This window comes from Acinonyx jubatus, chromosome D4 (genome assembly GCF_027475565.1).
Source record: "Acinonyx jubatus isolate Ajub_Pintada_27869175 chromosome D4, VMU_Ajub_asm_v1.0, whole genome shotgun sequence".
NCBI lineage: Eukaryota > Metazoa > Chordata > Mammalia > Carnivora > Felidae > Acinonyx > Acinonyx jubatus.
In genome coordinates this window covers 36,985,210-37,006,147 of record NC_069391.1, presented here as the reverse complement: position 1 = coordinate 37,006,147, position 20,938 = coordinate 36,985,210, and the positions used below count along the sequence as shown (strand labels likewise).

General features: G+C 40.3%; 1 protein-coding gene across 12 annotated transcripts in view; it reads left to right on the top strand.

Annotated features, from left to right (window-relative positions):
* Positions 1 to 2,176: 2,176 nt before the first annotated feature.
* Positions 2,177 to 20,938, top strand: part of UNC13B (unc-13 homolog B) — a 237,719-nt gene continuing 218,957 nt past the window's right edge. For 2 of the 12 annotated variants that reach the window (XM_053204954.1, XM_053204955.1), the window contains exon 1: positions 18,670 to 19,576. Coding sequence is in view for 9 of the 12 variants with exons in the window: in XM_053204951.1 (XP_053060926.1) it covers positions 8,031 to 8,052 (22 nt within the window). In the remaining 3 variants the exon portion in view is untranslated. Of the gene's footprint in view, positions 8,053 to 18,669; positions 19,577 to 20,938 lie in introns of those variants that run through there. The other 10 variants (XR_008291122.1, XM_053204951.1, XM_053204950.1 and 7 more) reach the window with 10 other exon arrangements.

The window sequence follows — 20,938 nt, the reverse complement described above, 5'->3', positions numbered from 1 at the left end:
CAAGCCCCATATTGGGCTCTGTGCTGACAGCTCAGAGCCTAGAGCCTGCTTCCCATTCTGTGTCTCCCTCTCTCTCTGCCTCTCTCCTGCTCACACTCTGTCTCTTTCTCTCAAAAATAAACATTAAAACATTTTTTAAAAAATAATAAATTAATAAATATTTTAAAAACGTGCATAGGACTGTTTGCCTTTTGGTGAGAACGCTTGCTTGAATTGAAGACACTGGAAGTTTAAGGGTAAATTAAAATGATTTTCTTTATTTATAAAGGGCAAAGAGATCATTTATTCTCTCCTGTTGGAGTGTTTTCTTAGAGATGTGGTAAATCTGAATCATTATTCTCAACTTTAGTATAAAGATAAATCTCTCTAGGGATTAAGCCTAGTCACCAGTTTTTACAATGTAGAGCTATCTCCAAGGTTGTGGACCAAATGACCTCTGCAAACAAGGATTTCTTTGGAGAGGTACAGAAGACTATTAAGAGGTGCAGCCCTTTGTCTCATTAGGGCTTTCTCGTGCTTTGTTCTTTCTAGTGTTTTGCTGTATACATTATGTAAGATTTTGTCCTAACTTTGAAATTATTTTCAGGCTACATTATATATATGTAATCTGTTAGTTCTTATTCAGTAACCAAGTATGTTCTTTTACTCCTCTATATTGGCAAGGAGGGGGCTTTTTGCTAGCAGGTTTGTTTTATTTCCCCCAACAAGAACAACACAATAGCCGATTTAAAAACAAAAGCAAATGAGGGGTGCCTGGCTGGCTCAGTTGGTGCGGTAGGTGACCCTTGGTCTTGGAGTTGTGGTTCCAGCTCCACCTCGGGTGTAGAGATTACTTAAAAAATAAACAAAACAAAAAACCAAAGCAAATGATTTCAAGTAGTTTTCCTTAGCTCTTGATGCGTCCACAGTTACCAATACCATTCAGTTGTTTATTTGACAAGTCAATGCTGAATTTGAAGTGACTGAAGAATTAACCTCTATGAATAGTCTGCATGAAACAATTACAGGTAAAAATGTTTTCAAAGAAGTTGAGAAAACACTAATTTAGCACAACCTGAAAGGGAATCTGCTAAACTGTGTTATGACTGATAGTGGCAAAAATATATGTGGAGCAGAAAAAAGGCTTGGTTCAACAAATTTACAAGGTTTGTGAAAATGTAATGTGTTTAAAGTATATGGTTATTCATTGCAGAAAGTACTTTGTGGGAAATATGTAAATTTATCATGTGTTATAAAACTAGTCGTTTAACAGTTGACTTCATTCGCTCTCATAAAATTAATCATATCATTTCTGTAGGGTTTTTTGTTTTTTTGTTTTGTCAGAGGTAGAAGCTGAATATCTTGATTTGTCCCACTACACAGGTATTTGATGGCTTAGCATTGGTGCAGTTTTATTATGATTTTCTGGGCAAAAATGGAACAGGGGTGCCCGGGCTGGCTCAGTCAGTAGAACATGTGACTCTTGATCTCGGGATTGTGAGTTTGAGCTGGGCATAGAGATTACTTAAAAAACAAACAAACAAAAAAACAAAAAAAAACCCACCTTCATTGGGGTGTCTGGGTTGCACAGTCGGTTAAGTGTCTGTCTGACTCTTGATCTTGCTCAGGTCATGATCTCACAGTTCGTGATTTTGAGCCCCACATCGGCTCTGCACTGATGGCACGGAGCCTGCTTGGGATTCTGTCTCTCCTCTCTGCCTTGTGCTCTCTATGTCTCTGTCTCTCAAAATAAACAAACTTAAAAAATTTTTAAAAATTTCATTAAAAAATTGAGCAACTATCAAGAAGAGAATCTAATAGAATTTAAAAATGCTTTCCAGGCACTGAATATGCTCAATTGAATCACATGCTCATTGACTGATATCAGTATTTGACAGTAGTTATCTGTGTGAAAAAACAGACGATATACATAAAATCTCATTACAGATCACCATTAATAGTTGAACATTTGCAATTGATTCTGATACTTTGAACCCCAAGTAAACAAAATATATACTCCCCCAAATAATTTTATCATTCTCATTGGTAGACCTGTAGTACCAAAAACTTGTATTCAATTATTGTTGGTTTATTTTGAATGTTACCAATTAAAAACTTGTAGAAATTTATTTTCTCTCCTTATACAAGTACCTATACAATAGCTTCAATTTTGCTTTTTTTTTTTTTTTTGGCCTGAACTCTAAATATTTACTGTATGGTCCTTTATAGATGAAGTTTGCTGGTCTCTGCTCTAGATAGTGCCCAGTACTAAAATTGCAAGTACTAAAACTGTACACCCAGTAATTTCTTTTCCTTGTTTGCAAGTCTTGGATAATTTTTTCCAATAGAGAGAAACACACATCCTTTCCCTCACGAAGGTTATATGTTTGCTAAGTTCCTCACACCCCAACTTATTAAGCATTTAAACAATTCTGAAACCTCCAGGTTACATGTGCAAACAACCCACTTCTTCCTCTTAACTATAATCATAGTACTATTCACAGTCTGTTTATCCCCAGACTGCATTCTTTGAAGGAATGTCTTGTTCCGCTTTGTACCTGTAGCACTATGTGTAGTATTTGGTGGATGCTCAATAAATTTTTCTTGAATGCATTAACACCTATATCTCTGGTATGGCCTCCTCTCCTGATGTTTATCCATTTGTATAAGATTACAGTGTTATTCATAAATATTAAGTAATTACTTGATAGTGATGAATAAACTGATTTATTAGAGTTCATTGAATTGTTTGGCATTCTGATTTTCAGATTTCACTACTTAGATAATCCTGTACAAATCCTTGCACACATTATCTCCCATTCATTTGAATTATTTTCATGGAATATATTCCCACAGTGGAATTTTATTCATTTGACAGTATGAATATGCCAGGCTAGGGGCGCCTGGCTGACTCAGTCAGAAGAGCATGTGACTCTTGATCTCAGTGTTGTGAGTTTGAGCCCCACGTTGGGTGTAGAGATTACTTAAAAATAAAATCTTTAAAAAAACAACCCCCACCCCCAAATATGCCAGGCTAAGTCATGAATTTTAAGCATGGGAATAACATTTCTACTCTAGGTTTGCTGCTTTGGAATTTATAACTTCTCTGACTCTTCTGAGCTCCCTCTTATGAACTTTCACCTTATTCTTTCATGTTCCCTTTATTTATTTTTTAAAATATTTTATTTATTTTTGGGAGAGAGAACACAAGCAAGGGAGGAGCAGAGAGAGAAGGGGACAGAGGATCCAAAGCAGGCTCCATGCTGACAGCAGCAAGCCTGATGTGGTGCTCAAAGTCATGAACTGTGAAATCATGACCTGAGCCAAAGTCGGATGCTCAACCCACTGAGCTACCCAGGTGCCCCTCCATTCTGCCTTTATTTTATTTTATTTTATTTTTCCATTCTCCCTTTAAAACGTCCAGTTACCTCTATACAAATTGAAGATGAGTTCAGTTTGTGTTAGACTATTTTCCCTATTGCAATAGTATATTACTGATTGAATCTGTCCTAATCACTTGACTAATGTCCAGGTTTTTTTTTCATCTTTGACAACAACCAAACCTTAAAACATTCTCATTCATGAATTCATTTATGTATTTGATTAGTCAAGAAATCTTTTTTGGACACCTTTACCAGGTGTGCTATGTGTTATGTGTTAGGGATAAAGACACAGAAAATACATCCTTTGCTGTTGAGGAGCTCTGTGTCTAAAGAAAGGATAGGTATGCAATTACTCTTCAATGAGATAAGATCTATACTGGAACACTATACAGGTGATTTGTTTATTTTCCTGTTTTCCCTCTCTGACCAGTCCTTTTCTGTCTCTTTTTCCTACTCCTTAAAAGTAGGTGTTCTCTATAAATGACCTTTGTTCCTTTCTCATTCTATATAGTCTCCTGACAACCATAGGGCTCCAACTCTCAGATTCTTTGCAGCTTACTCCTAAATGCCAGTACAGATTCAATGTGTCCATTTCCTGATTTGTTCATGCAACTTACTCTCTGTATATGAAATACCCTTTCTTCCACATTTGCATGTTCAGGTTTATCCATGCTTTGAGATCCATCTCCTCCACATGCTACTTCTCTTGTGAAGCTTATTTTGATTCCTTTCACAGCTTCTGCTGAATTCCTCTACTATTTGAGGGGCAATATAGCATTATGGCTAACGGCTTGAGTTCTGGTGAAAGCTGCAGCTGGGCTGCATTCCAGTTTTGCTTCATTTTCTTTATAAAAAATGGAGATTAAAGTAGTTACATTTTTATTGATTGAAATCTCTGTCTCTAGCTTGGACTGATTGCTTAGGGTTCAGTTCCACATCATCTAATGCATTTATTTGTAAGAATATACCACACAATCTCAAACTTAATGTATGTGTTCAAAAGGAAACATCTTTCCCCAGAACCTATGCATCCTTGATTTCCTATCTATCAGTAAAAACTGTAGCACCATCCTTCCAGTCAACCTGACTTTAAAACTCTCTCCCTGTCTCCCCCTGCCTTCTCATCCAATGGTTTGCTACTAAAGAAAGGATATTCTTTACTGTATTCATAGTCATTGTGTGCCAAATTCTATCACATTAGTTCCGTAACACTGAGAAGTGTTAAAGGGATTGTCCCTTTTCTTCCCCCTCAGTTCCATATTTACTGCCCTAGTTTAGATCCTTATTCTTTCACAGACCTTTCCTGTCACCTTATAAACTATTTAAGGATAGTAACTTTGTTAGGAATAGTAAACAAAGGATAGTGCTTTGTTTACTTTTTCCTTTCATTAAGACTGAGCTAAAAAACAATAAATATTTGTTAATTTAGTTATTTATATTAAATTTCTCTATGGAGGCATTGGGAGACATTTCCCAAGGGATAAGGAACTTGAGGAAAGAGTAAACTTTTAATGACCTTGTTGAATAGCTTAAAGATAGTCATAAAGTTGGTAGAGGGAACCCCTGCATCAGGGTTCTTACCCAGTCCCCTTTTCTCTCCTGCCTGAGGCCTCCCAAAGAGGCAGCAACAATGCCAAACCTGGGTGTTTTGGTCTTACCCTCTTGAGATTCTTACGTTCTCTTCACTACCTACTTTCCTGGATCCCTCTCACCTTCCCTCTCATTTACTGGATTTTAGAGTCTTAGCTCTCAGCTACCTGCCAGCTAAACACAAGTGTAAACTCCAAATGCTGGAGAACTTTCAAGTACTGTACTTGGAAACACTAATGAAGACTGAAGCATGGAGGACTGGCTTTCTATCCCTGTTTGAGTTGCTTCTGAAGATACACTTACCTTGCTGATGAGTATAAATGGTCCTGGTCAAGTGTCTAGAGGGCAAGAAGACCTCATTGCCTTTTTCCTCTGAACTTTAAACTGGGAAACTGGGATGCCTCAGAGCTTTCATCACAACCTTTAGACAGTGACCCTTGCTCTGCTTACCTTCTCTTTACCTCCCAGCCACATTCCTCCCTTTGTATCCACAGCCTAAGTAATAACAAACATGTATTGGACATGCATCAGGTAATTTAAATGCAGTTCCTCGTTTAAGCCTGGAAACTATCTTATAAAGTAGTTACTATCATTATTCTTTGGGAAATTGAGGTCATGTAGCTTGCCCAAGGTAACAAGTATCAGAGCTAGGACTCAAATCTAGGTATGGTATGCAGATTTCTGAGATGGTTCCCCAAAGATGGCTGCCCCAATGAGGCAGCTCCTGGTGATATTCATTTCCTTGTGTAATCTTCTTCCCTAAAATGTGACTTGCTTCTGATGAATAGAATACAGCAAAAACTAGGGGAAGTCACTTCTGTGATTATGTTAAGAAGACTGTAACTTCCATCTTGCTAGCAGACTCTATTGCTTTCTCAGTTTGAATGCTTCGATGAAGCAAGCAGCCATCTTGTCTCAGACAAGGAACTGAGACAAGCCAATAGCCAATAAGGAACTGAGGCTTTCAGTTCAATAGCTGAAGAGAAATTGAGTCCTGCTAACAGTCACATGAATGAGCTTGATAGTGGATCCTGTTGCAATCAAGCTGGCGCTTTGATAGCAGTCTGTAAAAAAACCTGAACCAGAGGACCCAATCTAGCCCTACTCAGATTCTTGACCCAGAAACTATAAGATAATAAATGTTTAAGCCATTACATTTTGGAGTAGTTTATTACATGACAATAGATGATACACCAGGTGGATCTGACTGGCTTCAAAGTTCATGCGCTTCACAATTTTACAAAGGACAGCTGGGCTAAATAGCTAGGTAGTTCAACCTCCAGCAGCCCAGAGAATGCCCATTATTTTTATGGTCAGCATCTGTGTTGAGTGGGCTGGCTGAGTGCCCTGGTCAAAATCTTCCTCAGGATTATTATTCCAAATTTGGATGAGCACTGGGAAGATCAAGTCGTCTTCTTTAGGCTCTTGCTATAGCATTTGGAGGGTCACTTTCTCATAGCAACTTTTCCAGTGAGAAAAATCATCTGATAGGTTTGTTTTTGGAGGGCAAAGACCATGTTAGATTGACGGACACTCCCTGAGTCTAGCAGGCAGAATCCTATGGGACCAAGAACTTGCAAATGCTGACACCCAAGCTGGGCTACTGAAACCTTAGAAAGCATGTCCTCTAATGATGCTCAGCCCTGGCATCACATTAGAATCACCTGGGGAGCTTTTAAAAATAGTTTGAGAGTTACCCCAAACCAATTGAATCAGAACTGTGGCATGGAGGGGGTGTTGGATCTGTACATTATACTACGGGTCTTCATGTTTTCTGCTCTGGTCTTTTTCACTTCCTCATATGTGCATATGTCATCTTACCAGAAGTCGTAGCTTAAAATGCCTATTTTCCCTTTATCCTTCATTCAGTAAATATTACGGACTGATTTCTATGTCCCAAGTACTATTATAGACATTGGAGATACAATAGCATGCAGGAAAAAAAGGTCTAGGGGGGCCTGGGTGCCTCAGGTGGTTAAACGTCTAACTCTTGATTTCGGTTCAGGCTATGATCTCACAGTTCCTGAGTTCCAGCCCCTTGTGGGGCTCTGTGCTGATGGTGAGGAGCCTGCTTGGGATTCTCTCTCTCTCCTCTCTCTGTCCCTGCCCTGCTTGTGCATTCTCTCTCAAAATAAATAAACTTAAAAGGAAACAAGATCTAGATAAGAACTGACGTCTCCAAGGGGTGCCTGGGTGGCTTGGTTAAGCTTCCCATTCTTGGTTTTGGCTCAGGTCATGATCTCATGGTTGGTGAGTTGGAGCCCCAAATCTGGCTTGCTGCTGTCAGTGCAGAGCCCGCTTTGGCTCCTCTTCCCCCCCCCCCTTCAAAAATAAATAAAACAAACAGAATTGAAGTCTCCAAACATTTTACTTTATGCTCACTCAGTTATTTTCCTTTGTTTTTTCTGTAGTTGGTAATTAAAACCTGCCCGTGGTACGATCTTGTTAAATTACCATAAGTAGGTGCTCGGTGGGCTCCAATGGCTAGACTCTTTAAAGAAGTCCGATGAAAATTCTTCAATCAAAAGAATCTTGGGTGGGAGCTCTGTCCACGCGGGAGGAGCAGAGGGCTTCAGTTATCTCCTGACACAGGTGTGGGGAAGCCCCTCCCTCTCAGTGCCAAGCCTTATTAGAGGGAGGAGCTGTCTTCTTGCACGTAGGGAAAGAGGAAGGAAACCCCACCTCTTATGGGCTTATGGGAGGAGGGGTCGGCGGACTAGGCGTGAGTTGATTGGCTGAGAGGCGGAGCGCCACGGGTTGGCTCCTTCTAGGAGCTCTCCCGGAGCCCTGTGGGGTGAAGCCGGGGTGGGAGAGAGTCCCGGTAGCTCCTGCCTCCTAGCGATGGCGCCGTGGTGCCGCGCCCAGTCTCCTGCCTGCTTGCCCGTACTCACAGCTATCGGGAGTGCGGTCAGACGTTGAGAATTGAAGCGGGTTCAAGGGAGCGGCGGGACGCTGCCTGCCACGGGGACCATGTGGAGAGGTCAGACCTGTGGGGCCGATTACGGGAACAGCCGCGGCACCTGCTGAGAGGAAAGAGGGAGCTGCCGGGTGCGGCGGCGACTTGCCAGCGCCTCGGCCATGTCGCTGCTCTGTGTGCGCGGTGAGTGTGGGGACTGTGGCAGGGTGGGAGGAAGACGCGGGCCGCCGAAGGGTCCCCGCAAGCTTCCAGTGGGCATTGCTGTACTACCTTTTCCAAACTTCACTTCTCGTCCGTGCCTCGGGGGTAGATTATGTTAACTCATTTATAAACATTTAAAGAGTTCTTTCCACTCTTTCTTATTTTTCCTCACTCTCACGTGAGGGACTGTTAACCTCTCCATTCCAGTGGCCATGTGACAGAGTTGTTGGCTGGCAGGCCCAGATCCTATTAAACAGTGACTGGCCCTCTTGTCTAGTGAGAGTGGACTAGCTAGGTGACCGCGAATAGTTGGTTCAAGAGTAGGCAGTCTCCCATTCTTTTTTTCCTTTTCCTTACACCGTGAAACTAAAGGCGGCTTAGTAGCAGGTTCTTTTTATCGTTGTTTGAACGCAATGTGGTACAGCGGTCACATCCCTTCTTCTAGTGTATTTCTTCGCTTACACCCCTCTGTTGCTTGTCTCGTTCCCGGCTTCTTTGTAGTCTAGGCTAAGTTTATTCTCATATTCGACTTGGGAAGTTGTGTTGTCTTCTCTCCTTTTTGGAGCGAACATAACACGTATGATTTATGTGTATATTCATTAGCTTTTATTACAGTAACTAAAGGGCCTTTATTGCTTTTTCACTGAGAACAGTTGGCCACTCTAAGAAGGTATTTTAAGGCAAGAGCTTTGGGGTTTAAGATGAGGCAAGGTGCATGGATTAAGCTCCGTGAGGGTAGAGACTGTTTGTTACTGGTTTTTGTATTCCTGGTGCCTGATACAGAAGCTCAACGCTGGCTTTGAATAAATACATGCATGTGAGGACTGTGATTTTAGAGATTATCTCATCAGAAAAAACAGGGTTTGGATTACCCATTGAATTTGATCTTGGAAAATTCAAGTTATGGCCTATCATAATGGTGTTGAACAAGATAGGCTTGATGGTGAGAGGGAGAATTTATCTACAAGGGCATTTTCCTGGTACTGTTCACTAGATAGAGTTCATATTTCTTTTGGCTCAGTGGATTAGAAGCATTGTTATTTGTGATTTCCCTGATAGGTGTTTCCCTCAGTTACTGGCAAAGGGAACTGTTTTGCTCTGTTCTCTTCCTCTGTTTTTGTTAAATCTGCATTAACCCAAAATGGATTTGGCTATTTCCAGGGATTATGAGACAATTTTTTTTCTTCATGGTTGATTTTTCATTAATGAGAATTTTGCTTTGCTTTTAGTAAGACGTTTTCTCTCAGCAGCTGGGGATCTATTTATTCCTTTAGATCCCTGCTGTTGAGTAGCAGGATTTGGGAGAGGTTGGGTTTTGCAATGTCCCTTGGACAGTTAAAATCCCTACTGCCATACCTTATTACAATGCTAGTCTTTATGAAAGACACTTGAGGCAGGAACACTATTAAACCAGAAATTCCTATTTAATTGAATTTAAATAACTTCAGAGAAGGAGCTGCTGCTATTTTCATTTGTTCTAATATGGGTCAACTTTCATTGTCTAGAAATTCTGCTATTTAGCTAACCTCTTCTTTCCTTATTCATGTTATATTAGTGGAATCTCTCTTCTTTTGAACCTGAGGGATTGGAGGCCAGCAGGTCATTGTTTTTTGAATGAAGATCTTGAAGATTATTAATTACTGAAACAAGTAGCTACCTTGTAGAGAAGTATTCATATTAAATGGTAAAGTATTCGTTCTGGGGAAACTTACAGAAATGGATCAAAATAAATCTTTCTAAAATGATATTCCTTGTGTTATATTTTGGCAGATAGGAATGTTGTTCATATTATGAGATAAGCCTATGTAATGATATTGTATAACTCAATTTCAGTTCATCTTGGAGTAGAATTGAATTAGAGATTTTTTCCCTGTAGTCAAAGTTCACACAGTTGTAAAAACTGATGTAGAAATTGGCAAACTGGTATTTAATTATCCCCAGACATCTAAAGAAGTCAGTTTCTTGATCTAACTCATTAATCATTCCTTATTGCCTACAGGTTAAGGGCTCTCCTTTTTGGCCCTATATTCTTGCTTATCCTTATGCAGATACTTAGCTCTAGCACTAACTTTGCTCATTCCTGTTCTGCATTTGTACTCCCAAAAATATTCTTTTTGAATTTTCTGCTTATCAAAAATGTATTATTCCTTTCTCGACTTAGAGTCTACCTTTTTGTTGTTGTTGAAAACTTCCTAAGTTCCTGTCCACTGTGGTCTTTTTCTCCTTTACACTCTTTAACCTCTGAACTCGTTTAAACATAAATCATTTGTGGTATGAACAGTACCACTAATTTGACAATGAATTGTATACTGCCTGGCAACTAGTCTTATACTGTTTTATGGTGACCCAGACAAAGAAGGTAATGAGAGTGGTCAGATCAGATCTGGAATTTTGTGTTCATTTGGAGTATTTGATTCTAAGAGCACATTGAGAAACTAGAATTTCTTTATAGGAAAATAATTAGAATGATGAAGGGTGTAGAAACAATTTGAGGAATTGAGAGATTTAGTTTTGAGACGATTAAAGAGGGAGATGAAGATAATAAAAATTGTTTAAAAAACTTAATTCCAGAGGACAGAACTGGGACAGCTGGGCCAGTGATTGAAAATTATAAGAAGCTAGATTTTAGTGTAATGTAAGGAAGAACGTTAACAATTAGAGTTGTTCTTTTTTTTTTAAATTTTTTTTAATGTTTTTATTTATTTTTGAGACAGAGAGAGACAGAGCATGAGCAGGGGAGGGGCAAGGAGAGAGGGAGACACAGAATCTGAAGCAGGCTCCAGGCTCTGAGCTGTCAGCACAGAGCCCGACGTGGGGCTCGAACTCACAGACTGAGAGATCATGACCTGAGCTGAAGTGGAACACTCAACCGACTGAGCCACCCAGGTGCCCCAACAATTAGAGTTGTTCTTGAAGGCAATGGACTACTTAGGATTTTTTTTTTTTTTTTTTGACTTAGGATATTTTAAGTAGAAATTGAGTGGTAAGGGTGTTCTAAAAGAGATGTCGACATTGGGTGGGAGGTTAGACTTGATAAATTTTTTTTTTTTAATTTTTAAATGTTTTTATTTATTTTTGAGACAGAGAGAGACAGAGCATGAGTGGGGAAGGGGCAGAGAGAGAGGGAGACACAGAATCTGAAGCAGGCTCGAGGCTCTGAGCTGTCAGCACAGAGGCTGACGCGGGGCTCGAACTCACAGACTGTGAGATCGTGACCTGAGCTGAAGTCGGACGCTTAACGAACTGAGCCACCCAGGTGCCCCAGGACTTGATAAATTTTAAGAAAACATCCTTTCATAGAATTCACTTAGTTCTTCCTTAAAAATTTGGCACAACTTCCTCATAATACTGCCATCTCTTTGCTTCCTTAGGGGTTAGTACCACATGAGCAACTCCAGTAAGCTAAATCAAGGATTTTCTTTAACTTTTGGCATCTAGGTGTTCATGATAGGTTTTCCAAACAAATGATATTCATTTTGAGAATGAAGTCTTTCCATATTTCTTTGTAATTGCCACAATATTTATAATTGAGCTATGACTCCCCCTCCCTCATTTGAGCCAGAAGTTACACTTGTTAAAAACAAAAAAATAGTTTTGGGGATATAAAAAGCAATATGTGCTAATGCTTTTTTTTTTTTTTTTAAATTATTTTTAAGTAATCTATATGCCAAGTGTGGGGCTTGAACTCAGTACCCTGAGATCAGGAATCATAGGCTCTTCTGACAGAATCAGCCAGGTGCCCCAATACATTGTTAATTATAGAAAATTGGGAAAGTCGAGTGGGTGGCTCAGTCAGTTGAGTGAGTTTGGTTCAGGTCAAGATCTCACAGTTCCTGGGTTCAAACCCTGTGTTGACCTTTGCCATGACAGTGTGGAGGCTACTTCAGATTCTCTCTCTCTCTCCACCTTCCCTGCTTGTGCTCTCTCTCAAAAATAAACATTAAAAGAAAACCAAATAAAACGTTAAAAAAAAGAAAATTGGGAAAATGCAAGAAAGTATAAAAAGGAAAACAAAAATCATCATATTCCTACCACTACCATTCCACTAACTTTTTTTTCATTGCTTTCATTTTTTTTATTGTAATGGTGGTATATATGCATGATAAATTGAAACAGTTTAGGATGTGAAGTGAAAGTAAAAAGTTCTCCACTCTGCTAGTCCTTGTTCTCTTATAGGTAACTACTCTTTGCTGTTTCTTGAATATCCTAGAAATTTTAATTACATATGAATATATACAATCTACAACTGAATTATACAATACTCCCCTCTTTAAAAAACTTAATTTTCCGGGGCGCCTGGGTGGCTCAGTCGGTTAAGCGGCTGACTTCGGCTCAGGTCACGATCTCGCGGTCCGCGAGTTCGAGCCCCGCGTCGGGCTCTGGGCTGATGGCTTAGAGCCTGGAGCCTGCTTCCGATTCTGTGTCTCCCTCTCTCTCTGCCCCTCCCCCATTCATGCTCTGTCTCTCTCTGTCTCAAAAATGAATAAACGTTAAAAAAAAACAACAACTTAATTTTCCTATCACCTTCTATGAATCTAAATCATTCTTTTTTAAAAATTTTTTTAGGGGCGCCTGGGTGGCGCAGTTGGTTAAGCGTCCGACTTCAGCCAGGTCACGATCTTGCGGTCCGGGAGTTCGAGCCCCGCGTCAGGCTCTGGGCTGATGGCTCAGAGCCTGGAGCCTGTTTCCGATTCTGTGTCTCCCTCTCTCTCTGCCCCTCCCCCGTTCATGCTCTGTCTCTCTCTGTCCCAAAAAAATAAATAAAAACGTTGAAAAAAAAATTAAAAAAAAATTTTTTTTTAATGTTTATTTCTTTTTGAGAGAGACAGAGCATGAGAAGGGGAGGGGCAGAGAGAGGAGACAGAATCTGAAGCATGCTCCAGGCTCCGAGCTGTCAGCACAGAGCCTGACATGGGGCTCAAACCCACAAGGCGTGAGATCAAGACCTGTCAGATGCTTAACCAACTGAGCCACCCAGGCGCCCCTAAATCATTCTTTTTAATAGCTACAGAGTATTCCATTTTTTTAAAGTTTATTTTATTTTAGAAGAGAGCGAGCACATGGCAGGGGTGCTCATGACCTGAGCCAAAATCAAGAGTTGGATGCTTAACTGAATGAGTCACCCAGGCACCCTGAGTATTCCATTTTACCAGCATATATAATTCAACCAATTTCATATTGATGGATGTAATTTTTTTTTCATTTTGCTACTATAACAATGCTACCAGGAACATCCTTGTATGTGGTTTTGTTATGTTTGGAGATCTCCTATCAGCTTTCCTCCTGGACTTTGTGTGTGATTTGCTCATTGCTGTTTTCTTGGTATAATGACACTCAGCTGGACCCATTAGCAAATCATATGCCTCATCATCTCGGATCAGCATCTTCTATGAGAGGCAGGTCTTTACCAATAGGTAATATTTTATGCCTACCAGTAAGACCAAAGACCTCAGCTTTTAAGTTTGACCTGTGATTTCATGTACTTGTCTTTTTTTTTTTTTTTTAATCTTTTTTGTACCATTTATTTTTTGAGAGAGGCACAAGTGAGTGAGGAGCAGTGGGAGAGAGAATCCAAGGGGGGGCCGGGGGGAGGGAGAAAGGAGAGAGAGAAAGGAAGGAAGGAAAGGGAAGAAAGGAAGGAAAGGAAAGAAAGGAAGGAAAGAAAATATGAAAATATCCCTCCCGTGTTTTACCCGAGGCGGGGCTCCCGTGTTTTACCCGAGGTGGGGCTCTCTTGCTTGTCAACCGTGAGATCATGATCTGAGCCAAAGTCAGATGCTTAATGACTGAGCCACCCAGGTGACCTTCTTTGTACTATTTTAAAATTATCTTCCATATTGATACATGCACCCAATGTTTATATCAGTGCTATCTGTAATAGCCAAACTATGGAAACAGCCCAAGTGTCCATTGATCAATGAATGGATAAAGAGATGTGGAGATATATAATATGGAATATTGGCCACAAAAAAAGAATGAAATCTTGCCATTTGAAATGATGTGAATGGAGCTAGAGAGCATTATACTAAGCAAAATCCTAGAAAGACCAATACCATATGATTTCACTCATGGAATTTAAGAAACAAATGAGCGAAGGGGGGGAAAAGAGAGGCAAACCAAGAAATAGACTCTTTAAAAAAATTTTTTTTTAATGTTTATGTGAGAGACAGAGCATGAATGGGGGAGGGTCAGAGAGAGAGGGAGACACAGAATCGGAAGCAGGCTCCAGGCTCCAGGCTCCGAGCTGTCAGCACAGAGCCTGATTCGGGGTTCGAACTCACAAACTGCGAGGTCATGACCTGAGCTGAAGTGTGACGCTCAACCGACTGAGCCACCCAGGCTCCCCAAGAAACAGACTCTTAACTATAGAGAACAAACTAATGGTTACCAGAGAATTGGGTTGAGGGATGGGTTAAATAGGTGGTGGGGATTTAGGATACCCTTGTGATGAGCACCGGGTGATGTATGGAAGTGTTGAATCACTATATTGTATACCTGAAACTAATATTACACTGTAAATGAACTAGAATTTAAATTAAAAAAATACACTTCCAGAAGTATTTTTGCAAAAACATTTTGTTTTGCATATTGAACATGAATTACTTGTGTTTTAAAAACAGAACAGGGGGAGCCTGGGTGGCTCAGTTTGTTGAGCATCCTACTCTTGATTTTGGCTCAGGTCATGCATGATCCCAGGGTTGTGGGATCGAGCCCTGCGTCAGGCTCTGTGTTGAGCTTGGAGCCTGCTTAAGTTTCTCTCTCTCCCTATGTCCCTCTCCCCTGCTTGCACATGCTCTCTCTCAAATAATAAAATCAGTCAGTCAGAACAAAATAATACCACTAGTGATGAGAAGTATACCAAGTCTGTTATATTGGCTCACACTTAGAAAAGCTTATATTTAGGGGCACCTGGGTGGCTCAGTTGGTTAAGCGTCCGACTTCAGCTCAGTTCATGATCTTGCTGTCTGTGAGTTCAGGCCCTGCATCCGGCTCTGTGCTGACAGCTCAGAACCTGGAGCCTGTTTCAGATTCTGTGTCTCCCTCTCTCTCTGCCCCTCCCCAACTCACGCTCTGTCTCTGAAAAAATGAATAAACCTTAAAAATTAAAAAAAAAAACTTATTTATCATCACTGATTACCTAGTTGACTGATAGAATAATACTGGGAAACTCTTAGTGAATTCTGATGGACATTCAGGACAATATTGATTGTAGGTCAATTTTAGGCTGTGGGGGACCTTAGATATATTTTGGTTTACTGCCACTGTGGAAAGTAGAAATAGTAATGATTTTAGAATTTTTAGGTATAAGGGCAGATTGGTCAAGTATTTTCTTTACACCTTATTTTTTCCCCTAACATTGTCATCTGCCGCAGCTAACTCCTTGCTGCCGGGTTTCCATCACACCATGGTTTGAGTAGTCTCTGCCCTTAAAAGCAGAATTGCTGCTGGGTTCCTTTCATTTAGCTATGGCATCAGGAAATTAATAGTGTCTTGTCTGAGCCAGGCAGCAGTAAAAGGGTGAAGGACCAATGTCCTCTGCCACGGATAGCTGTTGTCATAAATTGTTCTTGTCCTTAAAAGCAGTATGTTCTGTAATTTCTTAGTTTCTAAAAGTGGGATTTCTGGAAGTTGTACTTTGGGCCAGTGAATTGGGTTTTGCCTGTGCTATGTATTTTAGACTTTGCTATGTGAATTTGTTTAAAGTTTGGGCTATTTGTCATTAGTAAATATTTGTTGACTACCTTCTCTCTGCCTGTTTATGATGCATATCTATATAGCAGATAAGAGTCCTAGGAATCTAAATAGGTTTTTTGTTTTGTTTTTGTTTTTTAAGTTATTGAGAGAGTGTGAGTGGGACAGGGGCAGAGAGGGAGAGAATCTTAAGCACTGACAGTGCAGAGCCTGATGTGGCGCTCAAACTTAACAAATCTCGAGATCATGCCCCGAGCCAAAGTTGGACGCTTAACCGACTGAGCCACCCAGGAGCCCCAGAATCTAGATAGGTTTTAAAACCTCTCCTTTCTTCTCTCTTCCTGTAAGCTGCCTGAGGTGATCTCTGAAAATGGTTCGCTGTTCCCTTGACCCAGAAAACCCTACAAAATCATGCAAATCAGGAGGTTCAAATCTTCATGTTCACTTTAAGAACGCAAATGAAACTGCCCAGGCCATCAAGGGTATGCATATCAGAAAAGCCACCAAGTACCTGAAAGATGGAACTTTACTGAAGCAACGTGTGCTGGTCCATGGCTACAATGGTGGAATTGGTAGGTGTGCCCAGGCCAAACAGTGGGGCTGGACACAGCATTGGTGGCCCAAAAAAAGTACTGAATTTTTATTGCACATGCTTAAAAATGCAGAGTAATGCTGAACTTAAGGATTAGGTGTAGATTCTCTGATCATTGAGCACATCCAGTGAACAAAGCCTCAAGATGAGATGCAGAATTTATAGAGATCATGGTTGGATTAAACTCATACATGAGCTCTCCCTGCCACATTGAGATGATCCTTAAGAAGAGTAGATTGTTCCTAAAGCGGAAGAGGAGATTGCGCAGAAGAAAAAGCTATCCCTGAAGAAACAAAAACTTAGGGTGGGAGTAAATCAGCATAAAATAAATGCAAATAAAAGTTAAAAACAAACAAACAAACACACACAAAACCCCAAACCCAAGATCTCCTTTCTTAGGTAAACCCAGAATTTATTAGGACTATTAGGTTTGATTTAGGATAAGCAGAATAAGTTCTTACTGGAGTGGGGAGATACTGCACTAGTTTTTCTAACTTTTTTTTTTTTACATTGATTTATTTCTGAGAAACAGAGTGAGACAAAGCGTGAACTGGGGAGGGGCAGAGAGAGAAGGAGACACAGAATCTGAAGCAGGCTCCAGGCTTTGAGTAAGCGGTCAGCACAGAGCCTGATGCAGGGCTCGAACCCACAAACTGTGAGATCTTGACCTGCGCCGAAGTCGGACGCTCAACTGACTGAGCCACCCAGGCGCCCCTAGTTTTTCTAACTTTTAAAGTAAGATTCTTTAAGTTTGGGGAATGTTTTATATAGTCCTGTTGACTGTCATTATTAAAGGTCAGGGAAGATTTGCTCTTTATATATTAAAACTTTTTTGATTTGTAGCATATGTACAGAAAAGTACAAAAATCTTAGGTGTATGGCTCACTGAATTATCACAAAGTGAACACATACACATGACCATTACTGTGGTCAAGAGAGAGAACACTAATACCTCAGATGCCCTTCTTAGTGTTCCTGTCAATCATTACTTCCTCTCACCTTCCCAAAGCTAACATTATCTGACTGTAACAGTAGAGAAGTTTAGCTTGGTATTTTTAATTTTTATTTTATTTAAAACACTTTTTTTAATGTTTATTTATATGAGAGAGAGAATGTGTGCTCGTGAGCGTGAGTGGGGGAGGGGCAGAGAGAGAGAGACAGAAGTAGGCTTCAGGCTCTGACCTGTCAGCGCAGAGCCCAACTAGGAGCTTGAACTCCCCAGTTGTGATATCATGACCTGAGCTGTGGGCTGAAGTAGGATGCCCAACCAACTGAGCCACCTAGGGGCTCCTATTTTTATTATTTTTTAAAACATTTATTTTAGGGGCGCCTGGGTGGTGCAGTCGGTTAAGCGTCCGACTTCAGCCAGGTCACGATCTCGCTGTCCGTGAGTTCGAGCCCCGCGTCAGGCTCTGGGCTGATGGCTCAGAGCCTGGAGCCTGTTTCCGATTCTGTGTCTCCCTCTCTCTCTGCCCCTCCCCCGTTCATGCTCTGTCTCTCTCTGTCCCAAAAATAAACGTTGAAAAAAAAAAATGTTTATTTTATTTTTGAGAGAGAGGGGCAGAGATGGTGGGGGGGCGGGGGTGTGTAGAGGATCTGAAGTGGGGTCTGTGCTGACAGCAGACAGCCTGATGCCGGGTGTGAACTTAGGAACCATGAGATTGACCTGAGCCAAAGTTGGATGCTTAACAGACTGAGCCACCTAGGCGTGGCGGTATTTTTTTTTTTTTTTAATAAACTTCATTTAATTTATTTTGTTTGAGAGAAAGAGGGCACAAGTGAAGGAGGGGCAGAGAGAGAATCCCATGAGGAGCAAAGAGAGAGAAAGCAGGGCACGAGCTCACCAACAGTGAGATCATGACTTGAGCCAAAGTCAGATGCTGAACTGACTGAGCTACCCAGGGCACCCTAAACTTCATTTTTAAAAATATTTAATTTATTTTTGAGAGAGCATGAACTGAGGAGAGGGGCAGAGGGAGAGAGAGAGAATCTTAGGCAGGCTCCATGCGTAGTGCAGAGCCTAACTTAGGGCTCGATTCTACAACCTTGGCATCATGACCTGAGCTGAAATCAAGAGTAGGACACTCAACTGACCGAATCACTCCAGGCACCCCTATTTTCATTTTATTTTTTAAATTTATTTTTGAGAGAGAGAGAGAGAGAGGGACAGCATGAGCAAGGGAGGGGCAGAGAGAGAGGGAGACAAAGAGTCTGAAGCAGGCTCCATTGCTCTGAGCTGGCAGCACAGAGCGTGATGTGGGGCTTGAACTCCTGAACCATGAGATGATAACCTGAGTCGAAGTTAGATGCCCAACCAACTGAGCCACCCAGGTGCCCCATATTTTATTATTTTTTAAAGATTTTATTTTTAATCTCTACACCCCATGTGGGGCATGAACTCCCAACTCCAAGATTAAGAGTTGTGTGGTCTACTCACTGAGCCAGCCAGGTGCCCTAGTAAACTTCATTTTCTTTTATTTTTTTATTTTTGTTTTTATTTTTGTTGTTGTTGTTGTTGTTTTAGTAAACTTCATTTTCTTAGAGCACGTTTAGATTCACTGGAAAATTGAGCATAGAATTTTGCTTGTTTTTGAACTTTTAAAAAACAATGTTTATTTTTGAGAGAGAGAGGGAGAGAGTGTGCACGTGTGCCTGCAAGCAGGGAGGGGCAGAGAGAGAGGTGGAGACTTAAGACCCAACGTGGGCCCCAGTGCCTGATTTGGAGCTTGAACTCACAAACCGCAAGAACATGACCTGAGCTGAAGTCTGACGCTTAACCAACTGAGCCACCCAGGTACCTATGTTTTTGAACTTTTTAAAAAACCAAGATGTAATTGACATTGAACTTTTCATAAATGGAATTATACAGTATTTCTTTTGGACTGGTTTTGTTGGCTTAACATGCTTGTCAGATGTTTCTACTTGATGCATATAGCGATAGTTCAATTTTAATTGCTCTGTAGTATCTCATTGTATGAATATACCACAATTTATTTGTCTTTGGACATTTTTTCCTCATCTAACCATTTATTTATTTTTTAAATGTTTATTTTAGAGCAAGAGAGAGAGAACATGAGTGGAGGAAAGGCAGAGAGAGCAGGAAACAGGATCTGAAGTGGGCTCTGTACTGACAACAGGGAGACAGATGTGGGGCTTGAGCTCATGAACTGTGAGATCATGACCTGAGCTGAAATTGGACACTTAACCAACTAAGCTACCCAGGTGCCTCTCATCTTACATTTATATCTTTTGGTCCTACCTTGTGTGTATTTCAGAGGGGTGTATATATATCTGGGATTAAAATTTCTGGGTCATGGTTATGTGTATGATAATATGAAACAGTTTTCCAAAATCTATCAATTTACTTTCCTAGTAATTTTTTCTGATATTAAAAAAAAAAAAAGAGAATTGAATGGCCCTTAGTTCTCAGCATTTGGCCAGGTTATCAAACCATTTCACAGGCATTAATACATAACTTTTACATGTTAATCCTACAGGCTTGATAAGTTTTTTTAATGATGTGAAGAAATCCATTATGTTGAGATGCTTTCTCACATTTAAGACTAAAATTTGTGGCCATGATTTTATTGAAAGAAATACTGAGTTAGTGTTTTTGATGTTGATCAAAGATAATAGCTTGGTTCCTGAACTTAATGGCATTACATACTTTTAAAAAAGAATACCATTTTTCTAAAGAGAGAAGTTATTCCGAAGTATTTATCAGCTTTGTATATGTCAGGCACCATTGGACACACTGAAAATGTAGAGGTGAACAAGTTGTCCCAATTGTCAAACGTCCATTATAACATTTTTCTTTTCCAGTTATAGAATCGAGTCTGAGTTGGCATTTACCCACAAGGTGGTTATGTGTCTTTAGCCTCTTTCAATATGGAACATTTCCACAGTCTTAAAAAGTTTTTTTTTTTTTTTGAACGTTGGCTTTTTTGTTTTTGTTTTTTGTTTTTTAAAGAATACAAGCCCCTGTCCTTTTGTAGTAGAATGTTTGTCAGTTTTTTGGTTTGTCTGATGTTAAGCATCCTGAACTGGAGAACTACATAGTTCATGTTGTGTCCTTCTCAGGGTATCAACATCAGAATGTACACATTGTCATTTGTTGGTGATACAAATTTTGATTACTTGGTCAAATATTGTTTGACTCCTCCCTCTCCCCCACTTCCTCTCTGCCCCCTGTGACTAATAAGCACCTTGTGGGAGATATTTAAAAACCATTCAGATATTCTGCATAATAGGAGTGTTGTAAGGACTAAATAGAATGTTTTTCCCAGTGGCTGAGATAGTATCATGCTATGGGTTTGTTAAATTTGAATCTGTCTGACATGATGAAAGCACTGTTTTAGTGTATTTATTAATCTGGTGACAGTGTGTAGATTAAGTGGGGGAGAGAGGGAGAAATTAAAGACACTTAAAACAGGAGTAATTTAGATTGAATGTAGATTAAAATTTCTTGATGAGATTTGAACTATTGCAGAAAAGCAGTGAAATCCATTTTTCTAGTCTTTTAAAAATAAGCCCTATTTCCTTCTGTGTAGAATACTTAGGTGTAACTGCTCTGGATGAGGAAAG